The sequence below is a fragment of the Theropithecus gelada genome, chromosome 3, assembly GCF_003255815.1.
Source record: "Theropithecus gelada isolate Dixy chromosome 3, Tgel_1.0, whole genome shotgun sequence".
Lineage (NCBI taxonomy): Eukaryota > Metazoa > Chordata > Mammalia > Primates > Cercopithecidae > Theropithecus > Theropithecus gelada.
The window spans coordinates 91,353,253-91,380,773 of record NC_037670.1 but is presented as its reverse complement, the minus strand read 5'-3'; the positions used below and the strand labels follow the sequence as shown (position 1 = coordinate 91,380,773).

The window sequence follows — 27,521 nt, the reverse complement described above, 5'->3', positions numbered from 1 at the left end:
TAATCATTGATATTCCATGCTGACACCTAACTGATAATCCTGTTTACTTTCCAATGATTATTTAACATGCGAGTACTGTAATAATATTTCTTCCCACTACAAACATGTTGAGTACTCTTCCTTTTCCATCACAGATGTTTCTGAGGACTAATGCTGTTGAGTTCTCTGTCAAACAATTTGATCTTAATTTTTCAGCAGAGATGGGAGAGCTTGGTAATAAGCGAACAGCTCTGGAAACAGGTGTCCTGGTTGGAGTCTCAGCTCTGCCATTTGCTAGAAGGATGAGCCTGGGCAAGTCATTTAACTTTTCTATACCTCAGTTTCTTCATCTGCAAAATGGGGATTATAACAGGCTTTTCATTGATCTATTTTGGGGGTTAAACAAATTACACCATGTGAAATTCTTAGGTCAGCATCTGGTGAATGGTGAAGCCCTTGATAACTTGCTAGCTGTTATTTCTGTGTGACTGGAAATTTCCAGGTTTAAAGTATGAGATTCACACATCTTTCCACTCTTCTTTTATCACTAAAGAACAGACAGCAGGCAGGGAAGCTGCCTCTCTGCCTCAGAACACCAGGCTGTAGTCTAAACTTTGCCACTTAGTTTGTGTTATTTTAGGCAAGATACTCAACCTCTTTGGGGTGCTGTGAAGATCAGAGAGTAAATATCTGTGCAAGTACTTTGTAAACAGCATACTTGCTTACCCAAAGCAAGGAGCTGTGGGTGAGAACAGGAAATACATTTAATTGGTTCCGTTTTGAAAATCTTACCCTTAGAAAATTCACTTTAGGAAAAAAGTAACTCTTTGTCTCACTTTGGCTGGATTACCGTAATTATCTTATGCGGCCTTCATATTTCTTTTCTGTTTCATGTCTTTTTGTTGTAGAGAGTTGTCTGGTTGTTGTTTAAAAAAAGAAAAAAGCTACTGCTGCTGTGGGAACTCTTTCTGAGCCTATGATATGCTTCCTTTTCTCATCTGTAAATCTGGTTGGTCTACTAAACAAACAGCCGCATTCACCAGTCATACAGATCCTTCATGATTTAAAATCTGTGGCTGTGCTTTGACAAAGGAGCTCTGTAGGGAATGGTAATGCGATTAGGATGGTAACTGGCTGGAGGAGGAAGAACACACCAACCAAATAACTCTCTTTTCAGGGTTCCTGGGAGACAAGTGTCAGAGGCAGGTTAAGAGCAAGGTTTCCAGCACCAGACATTTGGGTTCAAATCTCCGCTCCCTACCATTTATTTTCTGGGTAATCTTGCAAATTATTAAAACTCTGAGTGCCTCTGTTTTCACATCTGTAAAATGACAACAACTATAACACCTAACTTATAGAGCTGATGGGGAATTAAATGAGTTAATATATGTAAAGTGCTTATGTATAACACAGTAAGTGCTAAGTAGTTGTAATTAACATACACATAGTCACTGGCAGCAAAGGCATGTCTTTTTGTACTAAACGAGCCTTCCCAAATGTCAGTGCATCCTGAGAAACTGTGCTAGGACAAATAGAGGATTCATTTTGTTTAGTCTAGAGGTTTAAAAATAATACACGCCTAATAGGTTTATCTTCCTCTTTCCCCTTTTCCTCAAGGCCACAGCCAAGGTTAGGAAAGATGGATCTGGAACATACTGATTAGCTTGAAAAAGATAAGAGAGTGAGTGAGCTCCAATACTGGTTGAGCCTTCACCTAGGTCTTCCTAGGACAGGAGTCATGCTCAATGAATTTACTCCCTGGCTTATTTTGCCCAGCTGATAGAGGAAAAGAAAAAGGATGATGATGAAGGGGAGGGAAGAGAGAGAAAAAGAAAGAGGATTGGTTTAGAGAATCTGGGCCTCTCTCTGGAGTAGGAGCCAACCCTTGGCCCCATCGTTCCTCTTCTACCTCTTAGAAGGGAATGTGGTAGCCAGAGAGAGATGCCTGGGCCTTCTGCATAGTATAACTTGCCCTCAAGTTTGAACTACCTTGTCTCATGAGTTGCATGAAAGGAAGAGAACCCACAGAATGAAAGGTCAATAAGAATCAGGCAGATTGGGCCTTTTCTTAGGAAGAGAAGGCCAGTCCCTCACTCCTTCTTACTTTTCTGACTTTATAAAAGAAAATGCATTCAGGCTGGGCGTAGTGGCTCACGCCTGTAATCCCAGCACTTGGGGAGGCTGAGGCGGGCAGATCATGAGGTCAGGAGATCGAGACCATCCTGGCAAACATGGTGAAACCCCATCTCTACTAAAATACAAAAAATTAGCTGGGTGTGGTGGCGCGTGCCTGTAGTCCCAGCTACTTAGGAAGCTGAAGCAAGGGAATCACTTGAACCCGGGAGGCAGAGGTTGCAGTGAACTGAGATGGTGCCACTGCACTCCAGCCTGGCAACAGTCTCAAAAAAAAAAAAAAAAAAAGAAAGAAAGAAAGAAAAAGAAAATGCATTCCAAGAACCCAAGGGAGGGATCCTCAGAACTGCAGAGCACTGCGGAAGTGTGTGGGCGGTGGGGAGCTGTGGACATTGTTGTCTAGTTTAGCCCTTCTCAAACTTTGCTGTGCATCAAATCACCTGAAAATTTTGTTAAAACACATGGATGGGGCTGAGACTTTGCATTTCTAACAAGCTCCAAAGTGATACCATCTCTGCTGGACTGAGGACTTCAATTTGAGTAGAGTCTTCTAGATGAATGGTGTCCTAGAGCTGTATGATATACAGAGTTTCCTGCCAACCTACTACGTCCTTGATAATGTGGCCCATCTGTGTACACTTAAACCTGGCCACTTGCTTCTTGGATGCAGGGTGACAAGAAATGCCCCAGTCCTTGATTCTGATCCCAAACTTCGAAAGAAAGAAGAGGGAAAAAAGAGTACAAAGGTTCTTATCTTGGCCAACCAGTTCTGTGAGTGATTTTTTCCAGTCTGTTCACAAGCTAGAATTGGCTGAAGGAAGTCTAATATGATTATCCCAGCTTGGTGACATTTCATGAACTCTTGTCTTACGCCTTAAATTCAAGGATGTGAAATAAGATTATTTATCTTCCTGATGACACGATAACTCCAAATGACATCTTTAAAAATCTTATCCTTATGACTACTGAAATCTTATTAGTCCTTCAGTTTAGCTATCGTTAATTGCACAACTTCCATATATCAGCGCTTTACATACACAATTTTATTTAATTTTTCCCCTCAAATGTTTCAAGATAGACATCATCACTTCAATTTTACAGTTAAAGGAATTGAGACTCAAAGAGATCAAGTAGTTTGCCCAAGGTTACCTGGCTGAGGCAGGATAGGAAGCTAGAGGTGTGTCTTACTTCATTTCCTTTCTCTTTCCACTACCTCCATGCTGTCTCAGAGATAACAGGATAATTATTTTAAAATTAAGAATAATTATTCATTATTTAGAAACAATTTAAATCTCACAGTTGTTTGATATCCGCTGACTTCCTTGATATGAATTTACTGCAAAGCTATTGAAGCTTAAGTTTCAAGGACCATTCACTGGCAGAAGTGCCTTCCAAGCCTCTGTATCAATTTTTATTCATAATTTTGTATACTTTGTTTGGAAAAAGTGCTCCCCAACCTTAAAAACTTCGGTCTCCACAGAATTTGGGTCTGCTCCTGCTGCTGTCAGATGCATAAATCCTCTTTTACAACATTCCCAATAAGTCATAGTTGAGGCTGTGCTTGAACGCCTCTGATTCAGACGAGCTCACCACCCCAAGGGAGTTTGTTTCATTTCAGATCATTCTAATTCTTTAGGACTTATTCATTTAAATTATTTATCCTTTTACCAACATCTCTCCAACCCAGAAGTTCTTTTTATATTGTGCCAAAATCTACCTCCTGCCAGCATCCATTTATTGATCTTAGTTCAGCCCTCTGAAACTACAGTAAGTCCTTACTTAACATCATCAATAGGTTCTTGGAAACTGTGACTTTAAGAGAAACAACAAACCAGTTTTACCATAGGCTAATTCATATAAACAAGTGTTAAGTTTCTATGGCATACCTCTGGTCACAAAAACATTGCCAAACTTAAAGACCCCAAACAGGCGAGGCATGGTGGCTCACACTTATCATCCCAGCACTTTGGGGGGCTGGGGCTGGAGGATCACCTGAACCCTGGAGTTCCAGCCTACAATGCCATGATCACGCCACTGCACTCCAGCCTGGGGTCAGAGCAAGACCAGACACTTCTAATATTGAACACTGAAATAAATGTGAGCTATATATACATTTAAGAAAGATTAATAAAACAATATAATGTTTACCTGCTTATTTCAGTGCAGGGTCAAAGGTGGTTGGAGCTTCTCCCCAAAGCTCAGAGCCAAGGTGGGAACTAACCCTGGACAGGATGCCTTCCTATGGCAGAGTGCACTCATACACACCCACACTCACTCACACCGAGACTATGTAGATATGACAATTCACCTAACGGGCAGAATTTTGGGATGTGGGAGGAAAACCAGAGGACTGCAGAAAACCCATATGGTCATGGAGAGCACATGTAAACTCCACATAGCGTGGCCTTGCTGAGAATTCATTTCTTTTTCTCATCAGTGTTATAATAAAACAATGCTGAACGAAACAGCATTATTTGAGGATCTGCTGTACCTAAAGTAAACCTAATCCCTCTTCATGAATAGGCCTGAAATATTTGAAGACTGTTATAGTACCTTTTCTAAACCCATCCACCATCCTTAGAACCATTCTCGTCTCTTGCCACCCTGGCCCATCTTTTCTTCAAGTTGTTGATGTCCTTCTTAAAAAACATTCTGGATTTGGCTTGACTGACAAAGAACAAAATAACCCAACTGCTATACTAATTTGTTGAAGACTTTGCATTCATCACTATGGAAATGTATTACTGATATTATATTTGACTAACTGTTGCAACTTGCCAAATTACATGGTACCCTGATTGTATTTCCACCCCAGCCTTCAAAGTCCTGAGAAATGCTTCCTACTTTTCTTTTGGTTATGTTGTTCACATCCACGTGATCTGTCAGGAGTTGGCCAAAGATTTGGCAGGACTTAACAAGAAGGCTTCTTGGCATATTCCAGACACATTATCTGGGAAGACAGCACACCTACAACTGTCCTCGCACAAAACACCACTGTGTCTATAATGCGTGACAGGCATTACCCTTTTCATAATCATACTTTAACCCAAATGTTCTCAAACCACTTACCATCTTTGGAAAAAAAACTCTGCGGGCAGAGCTCATTGAACAGCGTAATTATACATTTTTTTTTCTTTTTTGGTCACATTTGCCATTTATATCCTTTTCTACATAGATTTATCTCAACCTTTTGCCTTCTGTTTTTGTTTTATTCTCAATATTCCATCTGTTTTTGTCTAGAAACTCATTACCTTCCTTGGTGTGTAGAGATGGAGAAGCACCCCAACTCCTGTGTCATGTTCCTTGAGTGCACAAGCCACACTCAGGTGATATGCCCCTTTGGAGGGAAGCCAAACCATGTATGCCTTCAGTTTTCAGCCTTGCTGCTCTCCTTGCCACAGTCCCTCCCCTGCATCCCAGCCCTTCTTCTCCCACTTTTCTTCTACATTACCTTAAAGAGCCCTTCTCATCTCCCTAATGCCTTTTCCTTTTGTTAGACAAACTCAAATGTTTTAGGTCTAGAAGTTAGAAAACTTCAGAGTTCAGATTGTTTTGGAGATAAGAGGAGACTTCCCCACCCTCCTACCTTAAATTTTAAGTGAACTGCTTTCTGCAAGCTTTATAGTAAATTGCTTTCAAAAAACTAAAATGCATATAGACCCTGAAGCCCAAAAAGGCTGATGACCTCTGAAGCTATTATTTGCTCACTACATATGTGTAGTATGTAGGGGAACAGCAAATTTAATTTTCATGAAAGATGATATAAACACTGTAAACCAGAAGGAAAGAAATCCAAATTAATTATTAAGTACCTGCCACCGAGATTACCTTATTTAACCTTCTTAATAACTCTATATGGTAAAAATTATTGTGAAGATTTTTACATACTAATGAGGAAACTCTGAGAGGTTAAGTGACTCACTTGAGAACTGAGATGGTAGCCCTTGCTTGCCTGATTTCGAAGCCAGCTAAGTTTCACCCTACTTGACCTCACTCACTCTGGAACGGCTGTCAGCCAAGCTGCATGAACTCTATTAATGATACTCTAAAAAAACTTGTATTTTCATGGCCCCACAAAAATATGAGTAGGCTTAAAGGGTAGTGGCTTGACAAACCAGAAAACAATCCTGAGTAGTTTAAAATGAATACTTCCCATCTTCTTTACATTTCATTTTTAAACTTTGAATTCACTCATAGATGAACTTGATAATTGTTCCCCTGAGCCTTGTTTGACTACTGTACTTAAACTAAGAATCTGTGTTATTAAAAAACAGAGTAGCCCTAGTACACAACTGTTTTTGTTATTAGAAGAATTAAACTAAAATCTAAAGAGTAAAATCTCTGGCAATGGCAGAAATTCTTAAGTATCTAGTTTCCAGTGGATTCATTTAGTTATTTTAGGGGTATTGGTATAAATTCTATAAATGTCCAAGGGCAACTTTTGTCTTCTTTTTTGTTTTTAAATACTTTCAACTTTGATTCTAGATTCAGGGGGTTACATGTGCAGGTTGGTTACATGGGTATATTGCATGGTGCTGAGATTGGGGTATGACTGATCCAAGGGAGACTTTTGAACAGTTTGGAATAACAAACTTACAGACCCTTGGGTTTTAAATTAACATTCAATTTATTAAAGTCACAGTTTTGTTCCTCAGGTCTTCAAGTCCAATTTTCACATCTTATTGGTCAATTTTTAAGTCTATAAGTATTTGAATAAAATAATAATTTTCACCCAATATTTGATTAATGCTCTATTAATCTCAAAATAAACACAAACATTTTAAAAATAATTTCATGTAGGTAATTTATTAATTAGTTCAAACTACTTTCCTAAATTTAATACAATTATATTCTTCCAAGCCTTTTTTAAAAAAATTTTTTTTTTTTTACCTGTGACACAGCCCTCAGGAGAACATGTGCCCCCTTCCAAGCATTTTAAACGCCTGAAATGGCAAATTCATAGCCCTAACATTCAAGTGACTTTTATGAAATAGCTATCAGTTTTTGGAGCAAGGAAATGCTTTGCTATCTCTGAGAAACTGGCAATTCTTTTCTTTCTGATATGAAATTACAAAACCAATCATGTTTCTCTATTTGCTGTGGCTGCTAGGAAGCTCAGGGTCAAAATTAAAGCTCAGATAAAACATATACATTGACACTATTGGTCATGTTTGTTTTTTCTTTTTCATTGGAACTGATTTTCTATTTCAATTTGTATTTTACTATTTTATTATCTATGACTCAAGTTCTTTTGAAAAGAAAAATGTCATCAGTGCAAATAAAACAGGAAATAGAACCTGAATGGCATTATTACTGGCGGCCCTTGGATAGTTAAGAGAATCCATAACTACCATTAAAAATTAATGCTTGCAGCTGCTAGGGAGAATATCTGTTAATAATATTGGGAGTGCTTCCTTTGGGATACATTCCTCTAGCTCCCTTCTTACTGAATTTCATAGTTTATGTTTTAATTCAGGCCATTCCTTTTTTTTTTTTCCAAATCTGATAAAAAGAAAAATTGCTGTAATTTTGCTGTGATGGGGTAACTCCATTTCATTTGTGTAGTTCTAATAAAACTAAAATTCATTGATTCAATAAGCATGTATCAAATGCCTACCATGGGCCAGGCATTATTCTAGGCATTTAGGATTTATGTGCATATGCCAGGGGCATGGGCGGGCTTATGGTGGAGGGGTAGGAGGTAGAGGAAGCAGAAAATAATTACCCACTCCTATTATAGTGGATTCTGCCTAAATAGTACAAAAGGTAACATATCCCTGTATATACACTATACAAACTTTTGTTTTGTTTTGTTTCTGTTTTTGAGACGGAGTCTCACTCTGTCACCCAGGCTGGAGTGCAGTGGCGTGATCTTGGCTCACTGCAACCTCCACCCCCTGGTTTCAAGCGATTCTCCTGCCTCAGCCTCCTGAGTAGCTGGGGTTACAGGCGTGCGCCACCATACCCAGCTAATTTTTGTAGTTTTAGTAGAGAAGGGGTTTCACCATGTTGGTCAGGCTGGTCTCAAACACCTGACCTTGTGATCCACCCACCTTGGCCTCCCAAAGTGCTGGGATATAAACACATTTTAATAAACTGTGAAAAGCATTCGTTTACGTTAAGAATAACCTGTCTAAAACAGGGCTCAAAATACATTATACCAAATATGTGGCAAAAGACAAAAGTTAATAAATTGGGGCTGGGCGCGGTGGCTCACGCCTGTAATCCCAGCACTTTGGAAGGCTGAGTTTGAGACCAGCCTGGCCGATATGGCGAAACCCCATCTCTACTAAAAATATAAAAATTAGCTGGGCATGGTGGTGGGTGCCTGTAATCCCAGCTACTCAGGAGGCTGAGGCAGGAGGATCACTGGAACCCGGGAGGCGGAGACCGCAGTGAGCCAAGATTGCGCCACTGCACTCCAACCTGGGCAATGGAGCCAGACTCCATCTCTAAATAAATAAATAAATAAATAAATATTGGAAAAATATATTAGCAATACTAATGACAAGCAAAGGCTTAATCTTACAAAATACAGTTAGCTCCTAAAAATGGGTAAGAGAAATACAAATAATACTAAAAAAAATAAAAGAGGCAAGAATATGAACAGGCAGTTTGCTGCAGTGGGAATTGTACATGGCCAGTAAGCAAATGCCAAGATGCTCAACGCCTCAAGCAGTCAGGTCAATACGTTCTTCACCCATCAGAGCTGCAGTAATTTGAGGGGTTGGGAATAATCTATGCTGGTAAAACTACAGGAAAATGAGCACTTTCACACTTACTGGGTGACTACATGAAATAAAAAACTTTTTCATGCAGTAACCTTACAGTATATATGAAAATTTTACATATCCACTTTGTGACAGCAATTCCACTGTTGGAAACCTCTCTAGTAAAATAAAAGTGCCAACATAAAAGAATATTTTGCAAGTACTGGTATAACTAAGGTTATTACAATTTATGGTTTATTACAATTTATGGTAGGTGAAAATAGTGGCTATTAATCCAGGTATTTTTATTGAATAAAACATGTTCATATCATAGAGCAGTATGTTGTATTAAAATAGTATTTTCAATTTATATATTTTTTAACCTGGTGAGATGGCCATAATATATTAAGGTAAAAAATCCAAGTTTGCATATATATGTTGTGTGTGTGTGTGTGTGTGTGCAATTTTATGTTAAAAATCTCATAAACACATATGATTTGTGTAAACTAGAGAAAAGTGAGAAAGGATATACTATCAGTTAACATTGATGAATTCAGTGTTTGGAATAGAGGTAGATAGAATAGAGAGGCTTTTCACTCATACACCTCTGTGTACGGCTTGTGGAAACTAGCATAATTTAGTAATAACTTTAATAATAATGATAAAAATGACAGCCAACATTTAATGAGAGTTTGCCAGAGACTATTCTAGAATCTTTTAATCTCATTCAATTCCTGAAACAACCTCATGAGATGGTAATACTATCATCTTCACTGTTTTATAGATGAAGGAATGAGGCTCAGAAGGATTGAAGTCACTTGCCCAAAGGCTGCACTTTTAATAAGCAGCAGACTAGAATATAAATCTGAGTAGTTTTATCCAATGAAAGATTATTAACAAAAAAATAATAAATTGAGTATCTGGAATTGGCATGTTTTAGAAAGTTACAATTGCAAATACACTAGGCATTTTTGTTCTATATTTTCATGATTTTTAATCATCGACTTTATTTTTTATTTATTTTTGAGACAGGGTCTTGCTCTGTCACCCAGACTGGAGTGCAGTGGTATCATCATGGCTCACTGCAGCCTCAACCTCCCAGGCCCCAGCGATCCTCCCACCTCAGTCTCCTTAGTAGTTGTAACAACATGTACATGCCAACACACCCAGTTACTTTTTTTTTTTTTCTTTTTTAGTTTTTCTAGAGACATAGTGTTACTATATTACCCAGGCTGGTCTTGAACTCCTGAGCTCAAGTGATCCTCCCACCTCAGACTGCCAAACTGTTGGGATTACAGAAATGAGCCACTGCACTTGGCAATCACCAGTTCATATATAACCTTAGGAAAATTAATTCATCTATGTCTTAACTTCCACATTGACCAAATATCTTTTATTTTATGGCAACAATAATACGCCATATAATACTCCTTTGCACATATAGATTGATATAAAATATTGAACAGTTGTACATGCTATGTTCCAATAACTGCCAATAGCTATTAATTGTGTTCTAATGTGAATTAACTATACATGTAACTGGGCTGAAATAATAAACTTTACACATTTAAAAATTCTGAATTAAATCTTCTCTGAAGTTGTACATGGGCAGACTATGAGAGAGCTAAATGCATACATGTGAGGAATAGCAAGGCCATCTACTTATCTGCTAAACACAGCACTCTGCAGGTTTATCTTGATTCACTTGCCGGTGTCAGTTATATATGTATATGTATATGTATATGTATATGTATATGTATATGTATATGTATATGAATATCCAAACTACATTACACTTAAACTTTGTAAAACTTTCTCTGCTTCCTGAAAACAATTATTGTTGGCTAAGGAATTTATTTTTAATGCGATTTTATATTCTACCAGGGTTTTACTATGGTAACAACTATGCATGGTCCAGATGTACTAATGAGGCTATTTGTTCAAAGTGAAATATGTTCACTAAGTCCTATGTCTAATTTCTGGTTGGCTATACTCTCAGTTAATACATTTTTGAGCAAAAGTGGATGTTAAGCTTTGACTATTCCCTGGCTTATGGTCTCTCCAAATCTTTGCTATCTGCTTCCCAAATACAAAATGATTTGTGTAACTTTCAGAGGGTGCTAGGAGAAAAAAAGAAAAAAAAAAAATGAAGCAGCTTAACAGTTATTTAAAAAGTAGCTTCCTGTCTGGGGGCAGTGGCTCACACCTGTAATCCCAGCACTTCAGGAAGCCAAGGCTGGTGGATCCCCTGAGGTCAGGAGATCGAGACCAGCCTGGCCAACATGGTGAAACCCCCTCTCTACTAAAAATACAAAAAGTAGCCAGGCATGGTGGCAGGCACCTATAATCCCAGCTACTTGGGAGACTGAGGCAGGAGAATCGCTTGAACCTAGGAGGCGGAGGTTGCAGTGAGCCAAGATGGAACCATTGCATTGCAGCCTGGGGCACAAGAACGAGACTTCATCTCCAAAAAAAAAAAAGGAAATTCCTAAAAGAGACACTCAAATACAGTCCCCTTTTCTCATTTATGCCATGTTTGGGCCTAAGTTTCTTCTTCTGAAGTACTAAGTAACCTCTGGAGCTCCTTCTGTCACATTCATTCAGGTGTCAACCAGTGTCCCCTCCTTGCCAAGTCCCCTCATTGTTCCCCCACCCTCTGGGTCTCTCAACTCCATAACTACAAGGATAATTTGTGGCAGAGGACTTCTACCTCTAGGACACTATTTCAGCTTTATGGAAGTGTTTGAGCTGAATGGTCAGTGCTCAGTGTCGTCAAATATTTCACATACAAATGCTGATTTCCTCTGTGTGTGTACATACTGGGCCATAATGTAAAATATACTTATTCCTTTTTTTTTTCTTTGAGACAGAGTCTTGTTCTGTCACCCAGGCTGGAGTGCAGTGGCATGATCTCAGCTTACTATAGCCCCCAGCTCACTGCAGCCCCTAACTCCCAGGTTCGAGTGATTCTCCTGCCTCAGCCTCCCAAGGCACTCGCCACCATGGCTGGCTAATTTTTGTATTTTTAGTAGAGACGGGATTTCACCATGTTGTCTAGGCTGGTCTTGAACTCCTGACCTTAAATGATTCACCCAGGCTGGTCTTGAACTCCTGACCTCAAGCAATTCAGCCCACCTTGGGCTCCCAAAGTGCCGGGCTTACAGACGTGAGCCACCGCGCCTGGCCTAGGGTCATATATTTTTAAAAAGTACACACTGGGCCAGCCATGATGTAAAATATATGTATTTCTGTGGGTCATAGTTTTTTAAAAGTTTGAAAGTCACTGTTTTCTAGGCAATAATGAGCGTAGGAAGGAATGTTTTTAGACCACTTCTTCCTCAGGGAAGAGACCACCCTCGCAGGCCTGAGGCTGAGTATTTTGTTGAATTTATGTTTACATTGTTGAAGAAAAAAATAATTCAGGATACTTGTTAAAGACAGCAATAAAGACTTTAGTCAAGGAGAGACTATCCAATGGGGTCTTGCAGTGGGAGAGAGAGATTGGACTCAACTATGAATACAAAGACAACTAGAGATCTGAAGCCAAGGAGCAGGATGGAGTCAGTGGATGGAAAATTACTAAGGGGAAATTTCCAGAATAAAGGAGGATTCTGGCTAAACCAATTTAATGGGATTATTGCTAAAGGCAGGCCAGGGTGCTAAGATATCGAGAACAGGGGATAAGGAATTTTATTGGATATCAAGTATGGTTAAATACTAAGGGTGAGGCGTTTTTACCCAACAGATGCAGCAAGATTCTTGCTAAAACTGGACTAAATGGACAAAGCCACTAAACTAAGGACAGTTCCAGGTCAGGACCTAGTCAGAAAGAGGACTCAGACGAACCTGATTAAAGTTTGGTCAAAGGAGAGAGTCTTTGTCAATATTACCTCCCTAGCAAAACTAGGTTTCCACCGGGTATCACACTGAGGACTTTTGGTTGTTATCTTCAAATGGAAGAGAGCAGAGGGAGGAGAAGCAAGCTCTTTCCTGATTCTTCTAAAGTCACTAACCTCATTCATGAGGGCTCCATATTTAATCCTAATTATCTCCCAAAGACCCTACCTTCTAATTTCTAATACCATCACACTAAAGGGTAGAATTTTTCCTTCCTTTCCGTCCTTCATCCTTCCCTCCCTCCCTCCCTTCTTCTTTTTAAGACAGCCTGTTGCCCAGGCTGGAGTGCAGTGGCGCCATCTTGGCCCATTGCAACCTCCGCCTCCTAGGCTCAAGCGATCCTCCTGCCTCAGCCTCACAAGAAGCTGGGATTACGGGACGGCACCACCATGCCAGCTAATTTTTGTAGAGCCTGGGTTTCACCATGTTGCCTAAACTGGTCTGGAACTGCTGGGTTCAAGTGATCCGCTCGCCTCGGCCTCCCAAAGAGCTAGGATTACAGGCGTGAGCCGCGCCCCACGTAGAATTTCAACACATGGATGGGGAAAGGGGCAGAGAACATAAACATTCAGTCCATAACAGCCAGGAACTAGAAGACTTTGGTCCACCATAAAAAGCAGGACTTAACGTTTCATGGATACTAGTATTGCCACTTACCTATAGGGTGGAGAATATTTAGGACTTTGTGGATTCATACTGATGGTAAGCATTATTATTATTACTATTATTATTATTATCCTATATATTTTTTGAGACGGAGTCTCACACTGTTGCCTGGGGTTGGAGTGCGATGGCTAGATCTCAGCTCACTGCAACCTCCACCTCCCAGGTTCACGCGATTCTCCTGCCTCAGCCTCCTGAGTAGCTGGGCTTACAGACACACACCATCACACCTGGCTAATTTTTTGTATTTTTAGTAGAGGCGGGGTTTCACTATGTTGGCCAGACTGGTCTCGAACTCCTGACCTCCTGATCCGCCTGCCTCACCCTTCCAAAGCATATGGTTCAGAGTCAGTGACATTGCCTCTCTGAAGCAAGTTTTCTAAACGAAAACGACAATGAAAGCCCCAATTCATAAGACTGCAAAATGTCTTCATTTATCATGGTGAACTGGGGGGAGGAGGGGACCTGAGGAGACAGTATATACGTAACTGCAAGAAGCACTTTTGAGCTTTCTATATTGTACACGATGGGGAAAAAACATGTTGTTCAGGGATCTCTGGCTCATTTTATAAGATGGGGTAGACAATACCATGTAATTCTTTATTCGAATTGCTTTGTTTTGCTGCATGGCTTTGTCACTAGCTGATTTTGCAATTACTTTAACAAGCAGAGGAAATGCCAGTCAAGTTCAGCATCTGGGACTTCCTCACCCTTGCAACATGTCAGGCCTCAGGCAGGAGACAAAAATGCCCAAGGCTGAGTGTGGAGCCCAGGTAAAAAGAGAGAGAATGGCTTTGAGCGTGGGTAAGCATGCCTTGTTCCCAAGGCCAGTATTTACATGTGGGGTCACTTCCACCTTTGGTACAGTTAATCAGGCGCTGATTACGTTCCATGGCATCATTCTGACTTCAGAACTTTGTAGGAAAGCTGAGGCAGGACAAATGCTCAAGTGCATTTGACAATAAAATGCTTTGTGCAGCCAGATGTAAATTCCACTTGCCCTTATGCTCATGCTAAACCGTAAGTGGGGCTGACCCTTATGGAGCTGGGCTTTTCTCTGCCGGGCGACTCTCTTGTCAGCTAAGGCTTAGAACTCTGCCAACCACTTAGGCTTTTAGGCAAAACGCGATGCAACCCTAGAAGGCGGGTCACTGCTCTGCACCAGCTGCCAGCCAGAGAGACAATAAAAATGGAACATCCTTCTTTGTGAGAAAACAGGCCTCGGACTCAAAGCGGGGGGCCTGAGGGGAAGGTGAGCAAAGAAAGGCAAGGCAAGGGCGCTGCTTCAAGAAGCCGGGTTCATTCAAACCCCGAGGACAGCAAACCCCGCCTCCCCACGCCGCCGCCCGCTCAATCGCCGAGCGCTCCGGGTGTGAGCTCGCCCCGCGGGGAGCGGCTTGGAGCCGAGGAGGCGGCGGCAGAGGTGCTTTGGGCAGCCCCGCGCGGCGGATAGGCCCAGGCAAACAACACCCATTCCCCCTCCTCCTCGCTCAGTTCAACTCCCACTCGGCCCCGGCCACGCCCTGTCGCCACCGCCCCCTCGGGCAGCTTTCCGCTCGGCAGCCAGGCCTCGGTCGGGGGCGGGAGAGAGGCGGTGCCTCGAAGAAGTCACCGCGGCCGCCGGAAACTACGAGTACCGAGAGCCTTCGCGGCAGTACCCCACCCCCTTTCTCCTACCACTCAGCGCGCGTCACCGTGGGCTCAGCCAATGGAGACCGAGCCAGGGAAAAAGGGCGCCCGGGTCCGGATGCGCCTCAGGAAAGCCATGCTCCCTACGCGGGGGCAGCGGCCAGTTCACCCGGCAGGCCGATCTGTCGGTGGGCTGCGCGCGCCCACGTCCGCCCCTCTCGCTTGCCTGGGGCAAAGGCCCTACTTTTTTCTTCAGTGGCAACTGGAGGGATTGCTGGAGCGGGTTTTTGAGTGGAGGGCGCTGGGAAATGAGTAGGGGGCGGGATATCCTGAGACAACAAGTTTGGCTGTATGGAGGGCCTACCGACAGCGCTCCTGAGCTAGAACGCGGAGAGAAAGAGCCCCGAAGCAGCCGGGGAGGAGGAGAAGAGCTGCTAAAAGAATAACCCCGAGAAAGGGGGTGGAGAGGAGGCGGCCCCAGCGCCCCGGCCCCCGGCAGGTCGGCGGCCAATCCGCTGGGGGAAGGGGTGGAGAGTCGGAGGCTCCGGCGGAGAGAGGCCGAGGGGGGTGGGGAGTCGGCCAGGCTCGCACCGCCCTGGCCCCGCCCCCGACCCGCGCCGCCGCCCGCGCCGCGCGCCGCCGCTGTCAATCAAGGGCGAGTCAGCCGGGCTCGGGCGGAGAGAGGAGCTGCTACGCCACAGCCCAGCGGCGGCCATTCGCGGAAAAAGAGGCAGAGCCTGTGCCAGCTACAGCCTCCTCCGAGCCACCGCGGGCGGGCGGGACCGGCCTCTCCTCCCGCCTCGCCCCCACCCCCACCCACCTCTATCCCAGTGTCTCCGTCTGAGGGTTTGTCCTGTTAATGCGGGATGAGCGGTACGTATTCTCCACCCCCCTCAGTCTCCTTCGCCGCCTCCCTCTCTCCCTCCCTCCCCAGACCCTGCTCGGTTCTTCCCCCTCCCCCGGGGCCGCTGAGATGCTTTAAGGGGAGGAGGAGAGGGCGGGAGGGAATCGGGGAGGGAAAGAGGGTTGTGTTTTGTCTTAATGTCTGAGAGAGAACAACCTCCTTCTGGGTGTTGCTCTGGAGCCGATGGGTCGGGTTTCAAACCACGTTTTGTGATATCCCCCTCCTCCCTTCCCTCCTTCTCCCCCACCCCCTGCCGGTGTGCGTGGATCGCGGGTTTATGGAGATTAATGTTCGGGGGGAGGGGGGAGAAGAGGAGAGGAAGAAGACGAATAATAATAATCCTAATAACCTGTTGTCGTGTGTGTGTGTGGTGGGGGGGTTTGTTGCAGATCAGAAGAAGGAGGAGGAGGAGGAGGCGGCAGCGGCAGCGGCGATGGCTACAGAAGGAGGGAAAACCTCTGAGCCAGAGAATAACAATAAAAAACCCAAAACCTCAGGCTCCCAGGTAAAAGCAAGCAAATAAAAAAAATTCATCACGACACATTAGGAGAGAGAGAGAGTTATGCCCTTTAAATGCCCAGAAGTAACAATAAAAATGTTTATCCACTCAAAGCATCTTTCTGAGAGTGTGGAACTTAAATTGTAAATTCATCAAGATTTCACCTCTTTAAGGGTATAATGCTGTTTAAAATTACATCAGGAATTCAGACTATAAGAAAAGGGTGTGTGTGTTCCTAAGGGCATTTTGAGTTTAGGAACATAACACTTTACAAAGTTTTAAAGAAATTTCCTTTTATTTAAACTTATATTATAGGACTTGCTTCCTTATTCATATAGTTCTTATCTACTTTCGTTTGTATTTCTTTTTGATTTCTGCTGCTTCCTAAATTCTGTTATGTAGAGCTGTCAAAATAAGTAACCCCCTGGCAACTACTGGCCTCCACTAAATCCGCCCACTTTTTTTCCCCCCCCCTCTCCTTTACCATCCCATTTTGGGTAGGACTCTCAGCCCTCTCCTCTGGCTTTACTGGCAGCTACTTGCAGCAAAATAGGGACTCCTGGTGAAAATCAAGCAACTGGACAACAACAAATTATTATAGATCCAAGTCAAGGATTGGTGCAACTTCAGAATCAACCACAACAGCTAGAACTGGTAACAACGCAACTTGCTGGAAACGCTTGGCAACTTGTTGCCTCCACTCCTCCTGCTTCAAAAGAGAATAACGTTTCTCAACCAGCTTCTAGTTCGTCTAGTTCTTCCAGCAGTAATAACGGGAGTGCATCTCCTACAAAAACTAAATCAGGTAATTCTTCCACCCCTGGTCAATTTCAAGTCATACAAGTACAAAATCCAAGTGGTAGTGTACAGTACCAAGTAATTCCACAACTTCAGACGGTGGAAGGTCAACAAATTCAAATCAATCCAACTAGTAGTTCATCTCTACAGGATTTGCAGGGTCAAATTCAGCTCATTTCTGCAGGTAATAATCAAGCTATACTTACAGCTGCTAACAGGACAGCTTCTGGGAATATTCTTGCTCAAAACCTGGCAAATCAGACAGTTCCAGTCCAAATTAGACCTGGTGTTTCAATACCACTGCAGTTACAGACTCTTCCTGGTACTCAGGCTCAAGTTGTAACAACCCTACCAATTAACATTGGAGGAGTGACTCTAGCTTTGCCAGTGATAAACAACGTGGCCGCCGGAGGAGGGACTGGGCAGGTTGGCCAGCCTGCTACTACTGCTGATAGTGGGACTTCCAATGGGAATCAATTAGTTTCCACACCCACCAACACCACTACTTCTGCCAGTACTATGCCGGAATCTCCCTCCTCCTCCACTACCTGCACAACCACTGCTTCAACATCTTTGACAAGCAGTGACACATTAGTGAGCTCAGCAGATACGGGCCAGTATGCAAGCACATCAGCCAGTAGTTCTGAACGCACCATTGAAGAATCTCAAACACCTGCTGCTACTGAGTCTGAAGCCCAGAGCTCCAGTCAGCTTCAGCCTAATGGAATGCAGAATGCACAGGATCAATCAAATTCTCTTCAGCAGGTGCAAATTGTAGGCCAACCTATCTTACAACAGATCCAGATCCAACAGCCTCAGCAACAGATCATTCAGGCTATTCCACCACAGTCATTTCAACTCCAGTCAGGGCAGACAATTCAGACCATCCAGCAGCAGCCTTTACAGAATGTTCAACTTCAAGCAGTAAATCCGACTCAGGTGCTTATCAGGGCTCCAACTTTAACACCTTCAGGGCAAATCAGTTGGCAAACTGTACAGGTTCAGAATATTCAGAGTCTTTCAAATTTGCAAGTTCAGAATGCTGGGTTATCCCAACAATTAACCATCACCCCAGTGTCTTCAAGCGGTGGCACAACTCTTGCTCAGATTGCTCCGGTGGCTGTTGCTGGTGCCCCAATAACTTTGAATACTGCCCAGCTTGCATCAGTGCCTAACCTTCAGACAGTGAGCGTTGCCAACCTGGGTGCTGCAGGTGTTCAAGTGCAGGGAGTTCCCGTTACAATCACTAGTGTTGCAGGTAAGTTATGACATCTTTTAAAGTACCTTTTAAATAGTTTTTCATAACAATTACTGCTTTTCTTTGCTAATTCTTAGGTTTGACTTAAACCTCTGAAGTAAACACAGAATCATAAGGAACCAGAAACAGGAATATTATACTAACAAACATAGCTCTATAGTAATCAGTGTGACATGTTCACTTTTGTAGATTTTATAATGTGTTAAATTTGTTAGTTTTTTAAAAGTATTATTTTATGGTTCAAAGCTTTCTGATTAGAAACATAATTGCCTTCTGTAATTTAGTGGTCTGGATTTGAATACATTTGAACTCTTCAGAAAGAAGCCTAGTCAAAATGATATTTATCTCTTTGAGGGAAAGTAATTTTAAACTGAGTTGGCATATATAATTGTGAGTCTGTTGAACTTTTAATTCTGTGGTGTGATAAGGCTAACTTTTTTTTCGTGCAAGTTATTTCTCAAGCTTCAGCATCTTGTCACCCATGCTTTTGTGTTTTATTACACTGGACTGTTTTAAACTAGATACTGATACAGTTGAGAGATAATTTTAAGTTGTAAATTGTTTGGTTAACTTTTATGTCTACTTTTATGCTAATATCAGGATTTGAACGAATAATCCTTCATTTATAGAATTATATTTAATTACATCTTATGGTCATTGTGTGATTTGTAGATGTTTAATATAAGATTGGTGGAAAGCAATGAAAAATGTTGACAGTAAAATGTCACTAATTTGAATTGTGGTAAAGTTATTTTTAAACCAATTGTAAAAGCAGTTGTTATTTGTTATGCATATAAATAGATACTTCTAAAGTACTTGGGAAGTAGTTTTAATCTTTTTTGGACCAGTCTTATTGTACCTAATAACTTTTGTTTTCTAGTAATTAAACCCTTTTCATTGATTTCTGATTTGATGAAAACCTCGTTATGGTTTAGTGCCTTTGATACTTCCAGAACTTGTTAGTCAAATATTTCTATTTTGATAATCTGAGATAAGTAAGTTTATCACTTTTGAATGATCTTTCTTGAAACAAGTTGCAGAAAAATTACACTAGGGTCTTCTTTTATGGTTAATACCTAAAGTGGACATATATATGTAAAATTGTAAATTGCCAGATAAAGCCATCTGATTCAGGAGAACTGAGATCATATTTTTTATCCAGATACCACTGATTCTAGGCCAGCGCTATCCAGCAGAACTTTCTGTGATGTTGGAAATGTTTATGTGCCCTATCTAAAATGTTAGCCACAGGCTACATGTGGCTGTTAAGCGGTTAAATGTGTCTGGGGCAACTGAGGAACTGAATTTTAAATTTTATTTAATTTAAGTAGCCACATGTGGCTAGTGGCCCCTATATTGGCAAGCACAGTCATCTACTTAGTGTTTTGATTGTGGTAGTTTTTCTCCTAAAACTATTACAGCATAATTACATAAGTGTTTCTGTGGATTACAATCCTTAACTTGCTTTGTTTCTATTTCTTTGCTAAAAACTTTGACAATAATTATAGTATTTCAGAAAACTTTTTGTTTTTGGTGGGTTGAATGACAGTTTGCATTGTCAAAGCAGAAGTTACTTCACTTCCATTTCATCTTGCTTATTAAACATTAGTTAGTGAGTTGTGATTAAGAGAATTGAGTAACTTATAATTTAGGTTAGAAGTAATCAATTTTTCTGCTCTCTGGTTGTTATCTTTTGCAATCCAGAGGTTTTCCCTTAGCCATTGTGAGGGTAAACAAATGTTTTGGCCACCCAAACTTAGATTAACTTGAATGGTGCATTATAATAAACACAGGATCCAGTTTTTGGTAGTATAAGTTTTGAATTGTGGGGGGTCAAGGGATTTGCCTTTCAAACAAAACTTTCCAGGTGATTCTAAAACTCATTGAAGTGGCTGTCTGTGGTGGCTCATCCCTGTAATCCCAGCACTTTGGGAGGCCAGAGTGGGAGGATTGCTTGAGCCCACTAGTCCAAGACCAGCCTGGGCAACATAAGGAGACCCCGTCTCTACAAAAAATTAAACAAAAATTAGCTGGGTGTGGTGGCACACCTGTGGTCTCAGTTTCTTGGGAGGCTGAAGTAGGAGGATTGCTTGTGTCCTGGGGATCCAGGCTGCAGTGAGCTGATTGCCTCACTGCACTCCCACCTGAGTGACAGTGAGACCCTGTCTCAAACAGACAAACTCACGGAAGTTTGAGAATCAAGTGTCTGGTCATCAGCAGTGAACCAGAAGACAGAATATGGAAGTAGGTGGGGGTGTTGAGCTAGTTCATTTGTGCCTCAGAGAATGGATTTTGGTGGCAACTACAACTTTTTAGTTTTTATTTTACAAGTGTATATTGAGACGGCTACTGTATGCTGAACACTGCCAATAGGTGTGGTTATTCCTTCATTTTCAGGGATAATTTTTTCACTTAAAGGATTTACATGATATGGGTGGTTCTGTTTAAGTATAGGAGAAAATTTGAACTCTATCTAGTTGGATTTTTTCCCCCTGAAACCAAAGATTTAAAATTTTGTCGATGTTGTTTATGTTCTAATAAATATGCTCGATCATTTTAAAAAGACAGCAGTCTGACAAAGACCAGAAATGTACCTTGCTTGATGTCTACAAGTCAATACAGTTAATCTAGGCCTAGTTGTTTGCAGATTTTATCCCATTGCCTAGCATAGTAGGTGCTTGACAAATGCTCTTTGAACGAAGGTATAAAAGATGATGAAGAAAATAGCAGTTTGTAATTGGGAGCAATGCCTTGGAATGGTTTTAATGAAACGAATGAAACAACTTTGTTTTCATTGATTTCTTTTGACTTTGCATTTTTAAGACACTAAGAGTGGGCCGGGTGTGATTACTCACGCCTTTAATCCTGGCACTTTGGGACGCCAAGGCAGGCGGATCACCTGAGGTCGGGAGTTCGAGACCAGCCTGACCAACATGGAGAAACCCTGTCTCTACTAAAAATACAAAATTAGCCGAGCGTGGTGGCACATGCCTGTAGTCCCAGCTACTCGGGAGGCTGAGACAGGAGAATCACTTGAACCTAGGAGGCGGAGGTTGCAGTGAGCCTAGATCGCGCCGTTGCACTCCAGCCTGGGCAACAAGAACAAAACTCCGTCTCAAAAAAAAAAAAAAGAAAAAAGACACTAAGAGTGGGACACCAGGAACTTTACTGTCTTGACAAAGGGGAGAAGGAGCAATGCGTACCCATATCGCCCTTTTATAAATGAGCCCTGAAAGTTCAGATCTTTTACTTGGTGTCCCCATTCATCTGTAAGTACTTTCTTGGTCGGTTCATTGTGTTCCCCAGGAGAATGGTATTGTTTAATCTGTGGGGAAAATTTTGCTCTAAATTTTTATGATAACTCTTGAAAAAATTAGTGGCTTTGACAGATGTAATTGCTAGCTCAAGGACAATGAGCTAAAACTCTCCACCATCCACCATTCTCATTTTACTCTTCAGGAGGTTAGGGGAAGTCTGGATGATATGGACAGAAAAAAAGTAAAATCATACAAGGTAAATCTAATGAAAAAACCAGTACTTGAAGCTGGGGAGCTTCATACTTAGTTTTATGAAATGAGAATGTTAGTGACAACCTAGGGGGATCCTCTTCCCATTAATGTGTTCAGTATAATGTGTTTCTGTGCTTTGGTCTCAGCTGTAAATCCTGACCTTCATGCTGAGCATTAGTTAGAATTGTAGTAGAAACTAGATATGTGTATGCTCTGCATTCTTTTTGTTTCGTTATTGGGATTCTGAATTTGACTTAAAATTTTTTTACTTTTACTTTAAAAAAAATAGATTTGGGGGTATAAGTGCAGTTACGTTACATGGATATATTGCATAGTGGTGAAGTCTGGGATTTTAGTGTACCCATCACCGAAATAGTGAACCTTGTACCCAATAGGTATTTTTTCCACCCTCACCCCACCCCCCACCTTTTGTAGTCCCCAGTGTCTGTTGTTCCACCTGTATGTCCTTGTGTAATCATTTTTTTTTTAGCTCCCACTTATAAGTGAGAACATGCTGAGTTTGACTTCAAAGGAAAAGCAGAAACCTTATTTTAAGCTCAAAGACAACCAATTGTACCTCTGGCTTAAGCTCCTTTATTTTAACTAAGTGAGGAGAGTGAACTACCTGTTTTCACAGTGTTTTCTAGTAGTCAAAGAGCCCTAAATAAAGTGAATTTCAGGTGTTACATTTCCTTAAAGAATTTAGAGCTTGTAGGAACAATTGATATCTAAATCTGTAATTAACTTGGAGTGGCCCACAATGTGACTTATTTTTGGCAGTAATCATCATATGTAGTAACAGAGCTCATACTGTAAGCCTTTTGATTGATGAATTAATATTTCTTTGTCAATTTTAGTGGAACTTAGCAGTTGTATGCTGGTTCTCCCACAGAGGAAGTTCAGACTTAATGATAAGATACTGCTGACCCTTCAAGAACTTGACTCTCTTACCTAATTTCTTTACTTCTCCAGGGAATTAAAATATGAAACCTGGGGATATAGTATGAAACCAGAAATGGGAGGACCAGTGCTTCATTATTGGTAAAAATAGGTAACAAAGAAAATAATTAAAATTTATATTTAATTTTAAAAGTGAATTTAATCCAGTAGAATTAACTTCTTACACTGATCTTTTTTTCCAGAGCTACTAAAGGTGGAAAATTGGCTTGACGTTTAATACAAATACGGTTTTCCTTTGCCATGTATGTTTTATTAATTTGGATTTCCCTAATGGGCATCTGTATATATACATACTCATGTACTCCTGTGTTTGGCTCCTCTTTTTCCAGAGGAGTCAGATTTACTCAAGTAATCTTACTTCTTTAAGATTTTCTAATACTGTTTGTTATAGATTGGAATTCATTATTAGAAACTTAAATCTTATACTCAATACAAATGACTTAGATTCTGAACTACCAAGCTGGCTTTACCTATTAAATGATTTTTTCATAGAAGATGAAAAGTACTCAATGTAGAGCCACGTTAATTTTTTAAAAGGGCATTTTTTTTTAGAAGTATTTCAGGATAGAGTAGCAAAGGAAAATAGAGTTTTTTGTTTGTTTGTATTTGAGATGGAGTCTCATTCTGTCGCCCAGGCTGGAGTGCAGTGGCACGATATCTATTCACTGCAACCTCCACCTCCTGGGTTCAAGCAATTCTCCGGCCTCAGCTGTCCAAGTAGCAGGGACTACAGGCACGTGTTACCACACCTGGCTAATTTTAGTAGAGATGGGGTTTTGCCATGTTGGCCAGGCTGGTCTCGAACTCCTGACCTCAGGTGATCTCCCCACTTCAGCCTCTCAGAGTGCTGGCATTACAGACGTGAGGCACCGTGTCTGACTGAAAATAGAGTTTTAATCACCTGCTTTTCAAATTCTGAATCAGGGAATATATAATGAATAATAGGGAATATTGGGGCAGGCATGAAAGCAGGTTGAGAATATTGGGGCAGGCATGAAAGCACTCACAGCTCTAAATTTGCTTAATCAAGAGAGAAGATAGGGAATGGTGCTACGCATAGATCTTGCTGAAATAACAAGACTTACAAAATGATAGAATTGTAGGTGGAAAGAATCTTGGCGATTATGGCTCAGCAGTTGTAACCTTTTGATACTGCTGGTAAAGTCTATTTATAAAGGCATTTTGTGTTTTTACTGTTTGAAGTGAAAGCAGAAATATGGGTTGAAGGTTCTGCATTGCTACATTAAGTACTTGGGGGTGACACAGTAAGGATTGACAGTAATGGGGGAACCTGGCCTAATATCAGACTATATACATATATGTGCTCTTCTGTACTTTTCTGATGTGGGTTTGAGTTAAGATTGGATGTTGAGTTAAGATTGGATGTTCATAATGCTTGTCATTTTGCTACCTAGTGAATAAGGAAATTGTGGCAAAGGAAACCTGTTGAACCACAAATTGCTTATTTAAGTACGTGGTGCGATGAGGGCTTAATGAAATTGTAGTTACTAAGGTAACTTAAAAATAAATGAGCCTCTTTCTCCCACCCTCTTTCCTTAGCCCTATTTTAGAAATGAAGAAATTGAAGCCCAGAAAGGTTAAATGACCCTCTTATATTTGATGGCAAAGTGAGGGCTAGAATCTTGACTTCTCCTCCAGTTGTCTTTCTACTGCATTTCTGGGTTTGCTTTTTGGAAGTCAAGACAATAAAAATGGATGTTATCCTAGGGTCAGAAGGAACTTTCAGATTCAGTTTCAGGCTAATATCAATAACTTAAAATTTATGCTGCGTGGTTAAAAAGTACCAGAAAATTTCACATGAATAACACCTCAATTTTTAAAAACATTCTTAACTTCAGACAAATGAGCTTGATAACTATCCTTAGCAAAGTCCTTGAGTGAATTATTGAGTAGTTGGCTCTTGAGCATTTTAAAAAAGAACTGAGGAATCACTGGGAGCCAGTATGGGTTCACTAAGAAACTAGGTTCATATCTTCTTTCTTTAGGGTTTCCATAAGAGTATCCAAAGGAAATAATGTTAACATAATTTATCTTGATTTTAGTATTGATACTTGTGGCCTCTTTGAAGGCTCACAGCTGGTTGCACAATTGTATGAAAAGTGGTAATTGATTATTCACCTCCGTAAGAGGTCTCACACTATGGCATGGGGTTCTAATTTTGATGTAGTGTGGCATTTTTTTTTCAGATACCAGGTTGAAGGATGGCTGAATTTACTGAATTCAAATATGAGACAGAGCTGGTAGATGGTGCTAATATGATAGAACTGAGATTCAGAGTGATCTTAACAGGCTGAAATGGTGGGCCAGAATTAGTAAGATATAATTAACAGGTAAGATCCTCTACTTAAGATGAAGTGAATTACATACCTACAAGGTAAAAAAACCTGGCTTCACAGGAGGACTTGTGAAAATGATTTGGAATTTATTGGCTTAAAATGAACTGAGAGTAGAATAAAGCTTCTTCTGTACCTTGTGCTTGTCAGACGCTTCTGCAATATTGTGCGCAGTACCGGGTGGCACATTTTAAATGGGACATTGACAGACTCACAAATGTATGAAGAAGGATTCCCAGAATGAAGAATGTGGAAAACATTTCATACTAGCAATAATCAAAGAACAGAGTTTTATCTTTAAAAGAAAACAAGAAATTGTGACAGCTGTCTTTAGATGTATGAAGGGCTTTTTTTTTTTTTTTTTTTCTGGCATAGTTCTATAATTTTGTTTGGCCCTGAAAAAACATGTATATGCACACACAAAGACAGACTAGAGTTACACAACAGTGGAATGGTTTGTTTCATTAAGTAGTGATAATTCATTGAAGATTGGATGTTCATCTGTCAAAGATTCTGTAGACTGCAAAAGAATTTCTTGTACCATATAGAAAACTTGATTAAACTATAAACTCTGAGTCTTACTCTAATTCTAAAATTTAAGATCCGTGAAATTAGAGTATATATTTTATTTTGTTCTGGGTACTCCCATCCAGCACATGGTCAGAGTTCTCTGTAAGTCTTAAACTTACATGATTAAGTATTTAGGGATTTTTGTGAGGGAGATTTAGGGTGATATTTACCATTTTTCTTATAGAGGCTGTATAATTAGGGTGAATTCTATTAAGCAATAAATGTAGCACTTTAATTCATAAATTAATATATTTCTGTTCATTCTTAAATTTACTATGTGCTTAGGTGCTATTTTTCTATGTCATTTGCTCCTTTATTTGGTGAATACCAATACATTAGTATTTTAAACATATACTTTAGTTCTGACACTGAATTTGTAGTTTGGATATTTTATCTCGGTATAGTAGCCTCCTCTTATCCGTGGTTTCTGTTACCTGTGGTCAACCATGGTCCAAAAATATTAAACGGAATATTCTAGAAGAAAACAATTTACAAGTTTTAAATTGCATGCCTTTCTGAGTAGTGTGGTGAAATCTCAGTCTGTCCAGGGCAAATGGGAATCTTCTCTTTGTCCAGTTATACCCTCTGTATCTGCTAACGAGTCACTTAGTAGCCTTCTCAACTGCTGTGATATCTCAGTGTGTTCGAGTATTTTTACTTTACATATTTATGGCCTCAAAGTGCAAAAGTAGTAATGCTGGCAATTTGGATATATCTAAGATAAGCCAAATATATGCCAAAGAGAAGTTGTTATTTCATACTTTGTGTAATGTATAAATTAAACTTTATCACAGGTGTGTGTGTATGTATGTATGAAAAAACAATATGTATAGGGTTCGATCCATGGTTTCAGGGATCCAGTGGGGGTCTTGGAACATATTCCCCACTCTGATAAGGGGGGCTGCTCCAGCTCTTTAACCATAGTTGTGTTTCTGATACTATCACTTTAGTGTGAACAATGTGATTACTTTTTCTTGAGTGGAATTAGAAAACAGTTGGAAAATCTAGGATCCTAAAAGAGCCCAAATTCTGGGAAGCACTCACAGCTTTAAATTTGTCAATTTTCCCTATGGAGTAAGTAAAATCCAGCATGCCTTTTTATTTATTTATTTTTTAGGTATTTATGCTGATCTTTTATTTGTATAAATTTGTGAGGTACAAGTACAGTTTTGTTACACTGATATGTTGTATAGTGGTGAAGGCAGGGCTTTTATACTGCAGTAATGTACATTGTACCCATTAAGTAATTTCACGTTCTCTACTCCCCTCACACCCTCCTTTCTATTCTTTCTTTCTTTTTTTTTTTTCCATGAACAGTCCTGCTGCAGTTGTCCCCCCCTTTTTTTTTTGGCTCAGAATATCTGGTACAAAGGTGTTTTTTGAAAATGTTTGAGGCTAAGTGCAGTGCCTCATCCTGTAATCTCAGCACTTTGGAAGGCTGAGGGAGGAGGATCACGTGAGCCCAGGAGCTTGAGACCAGCCTGGGCAACATAGAGTGTACCTCTACGAAAAAAGGAAAAAGTAAAAAATCAGCTAGGTGTGGTGGCCCATGTTTGTAGTCCCAGCCACTCAAGTGACTGAGGCGGGAGGATTGCTTGAACTCAAGAGTTCTGTTCAAGGTTATAGTAACCTGTGATCGTCACTGCACTCCAGTCTGG

At 40.8% G+C, this 27,521-nt stretch overlaps 1 protein-coding gene across 3 annotated transcripts in view; it reads left to right on the top strand.

Annotated features, from left to right (window-relative positions):
- The first annotated feature begins 15,659 nt into the window (after positions 1–15,659).
- SP4 (Sp4 transcription factor) overlaps positions 15,660–27,521 on the top strand; it is an 83,356-nt gene continuing 71,494 nt past the window's right edge. The window contains exons 1-3 of one of the 3 annotated variants that reach the window (XM_025379785.1): positions 15,660–15,884; positions 16,310–16,420; positions 16,916–18,470. In XM_025379785.1, the coding sequence (XP_025235570.1) occupies positions 16,349–16,420; positions 16,916–18,470 (1,627 nt within the window). In that variant the 5' untranslated portion in view covers positions 15,660–15,884; positions 16,310–16,348. Of the gene's footprint in view, positions 15,885–16,304; positions 16,421–16,915; positions 18,471–27,521 lie in introns of all 3 variants that reach the window. The other 2 variants (XM_025379786.1, XM_025379784.1) reach the window with 2 other exon arrangements.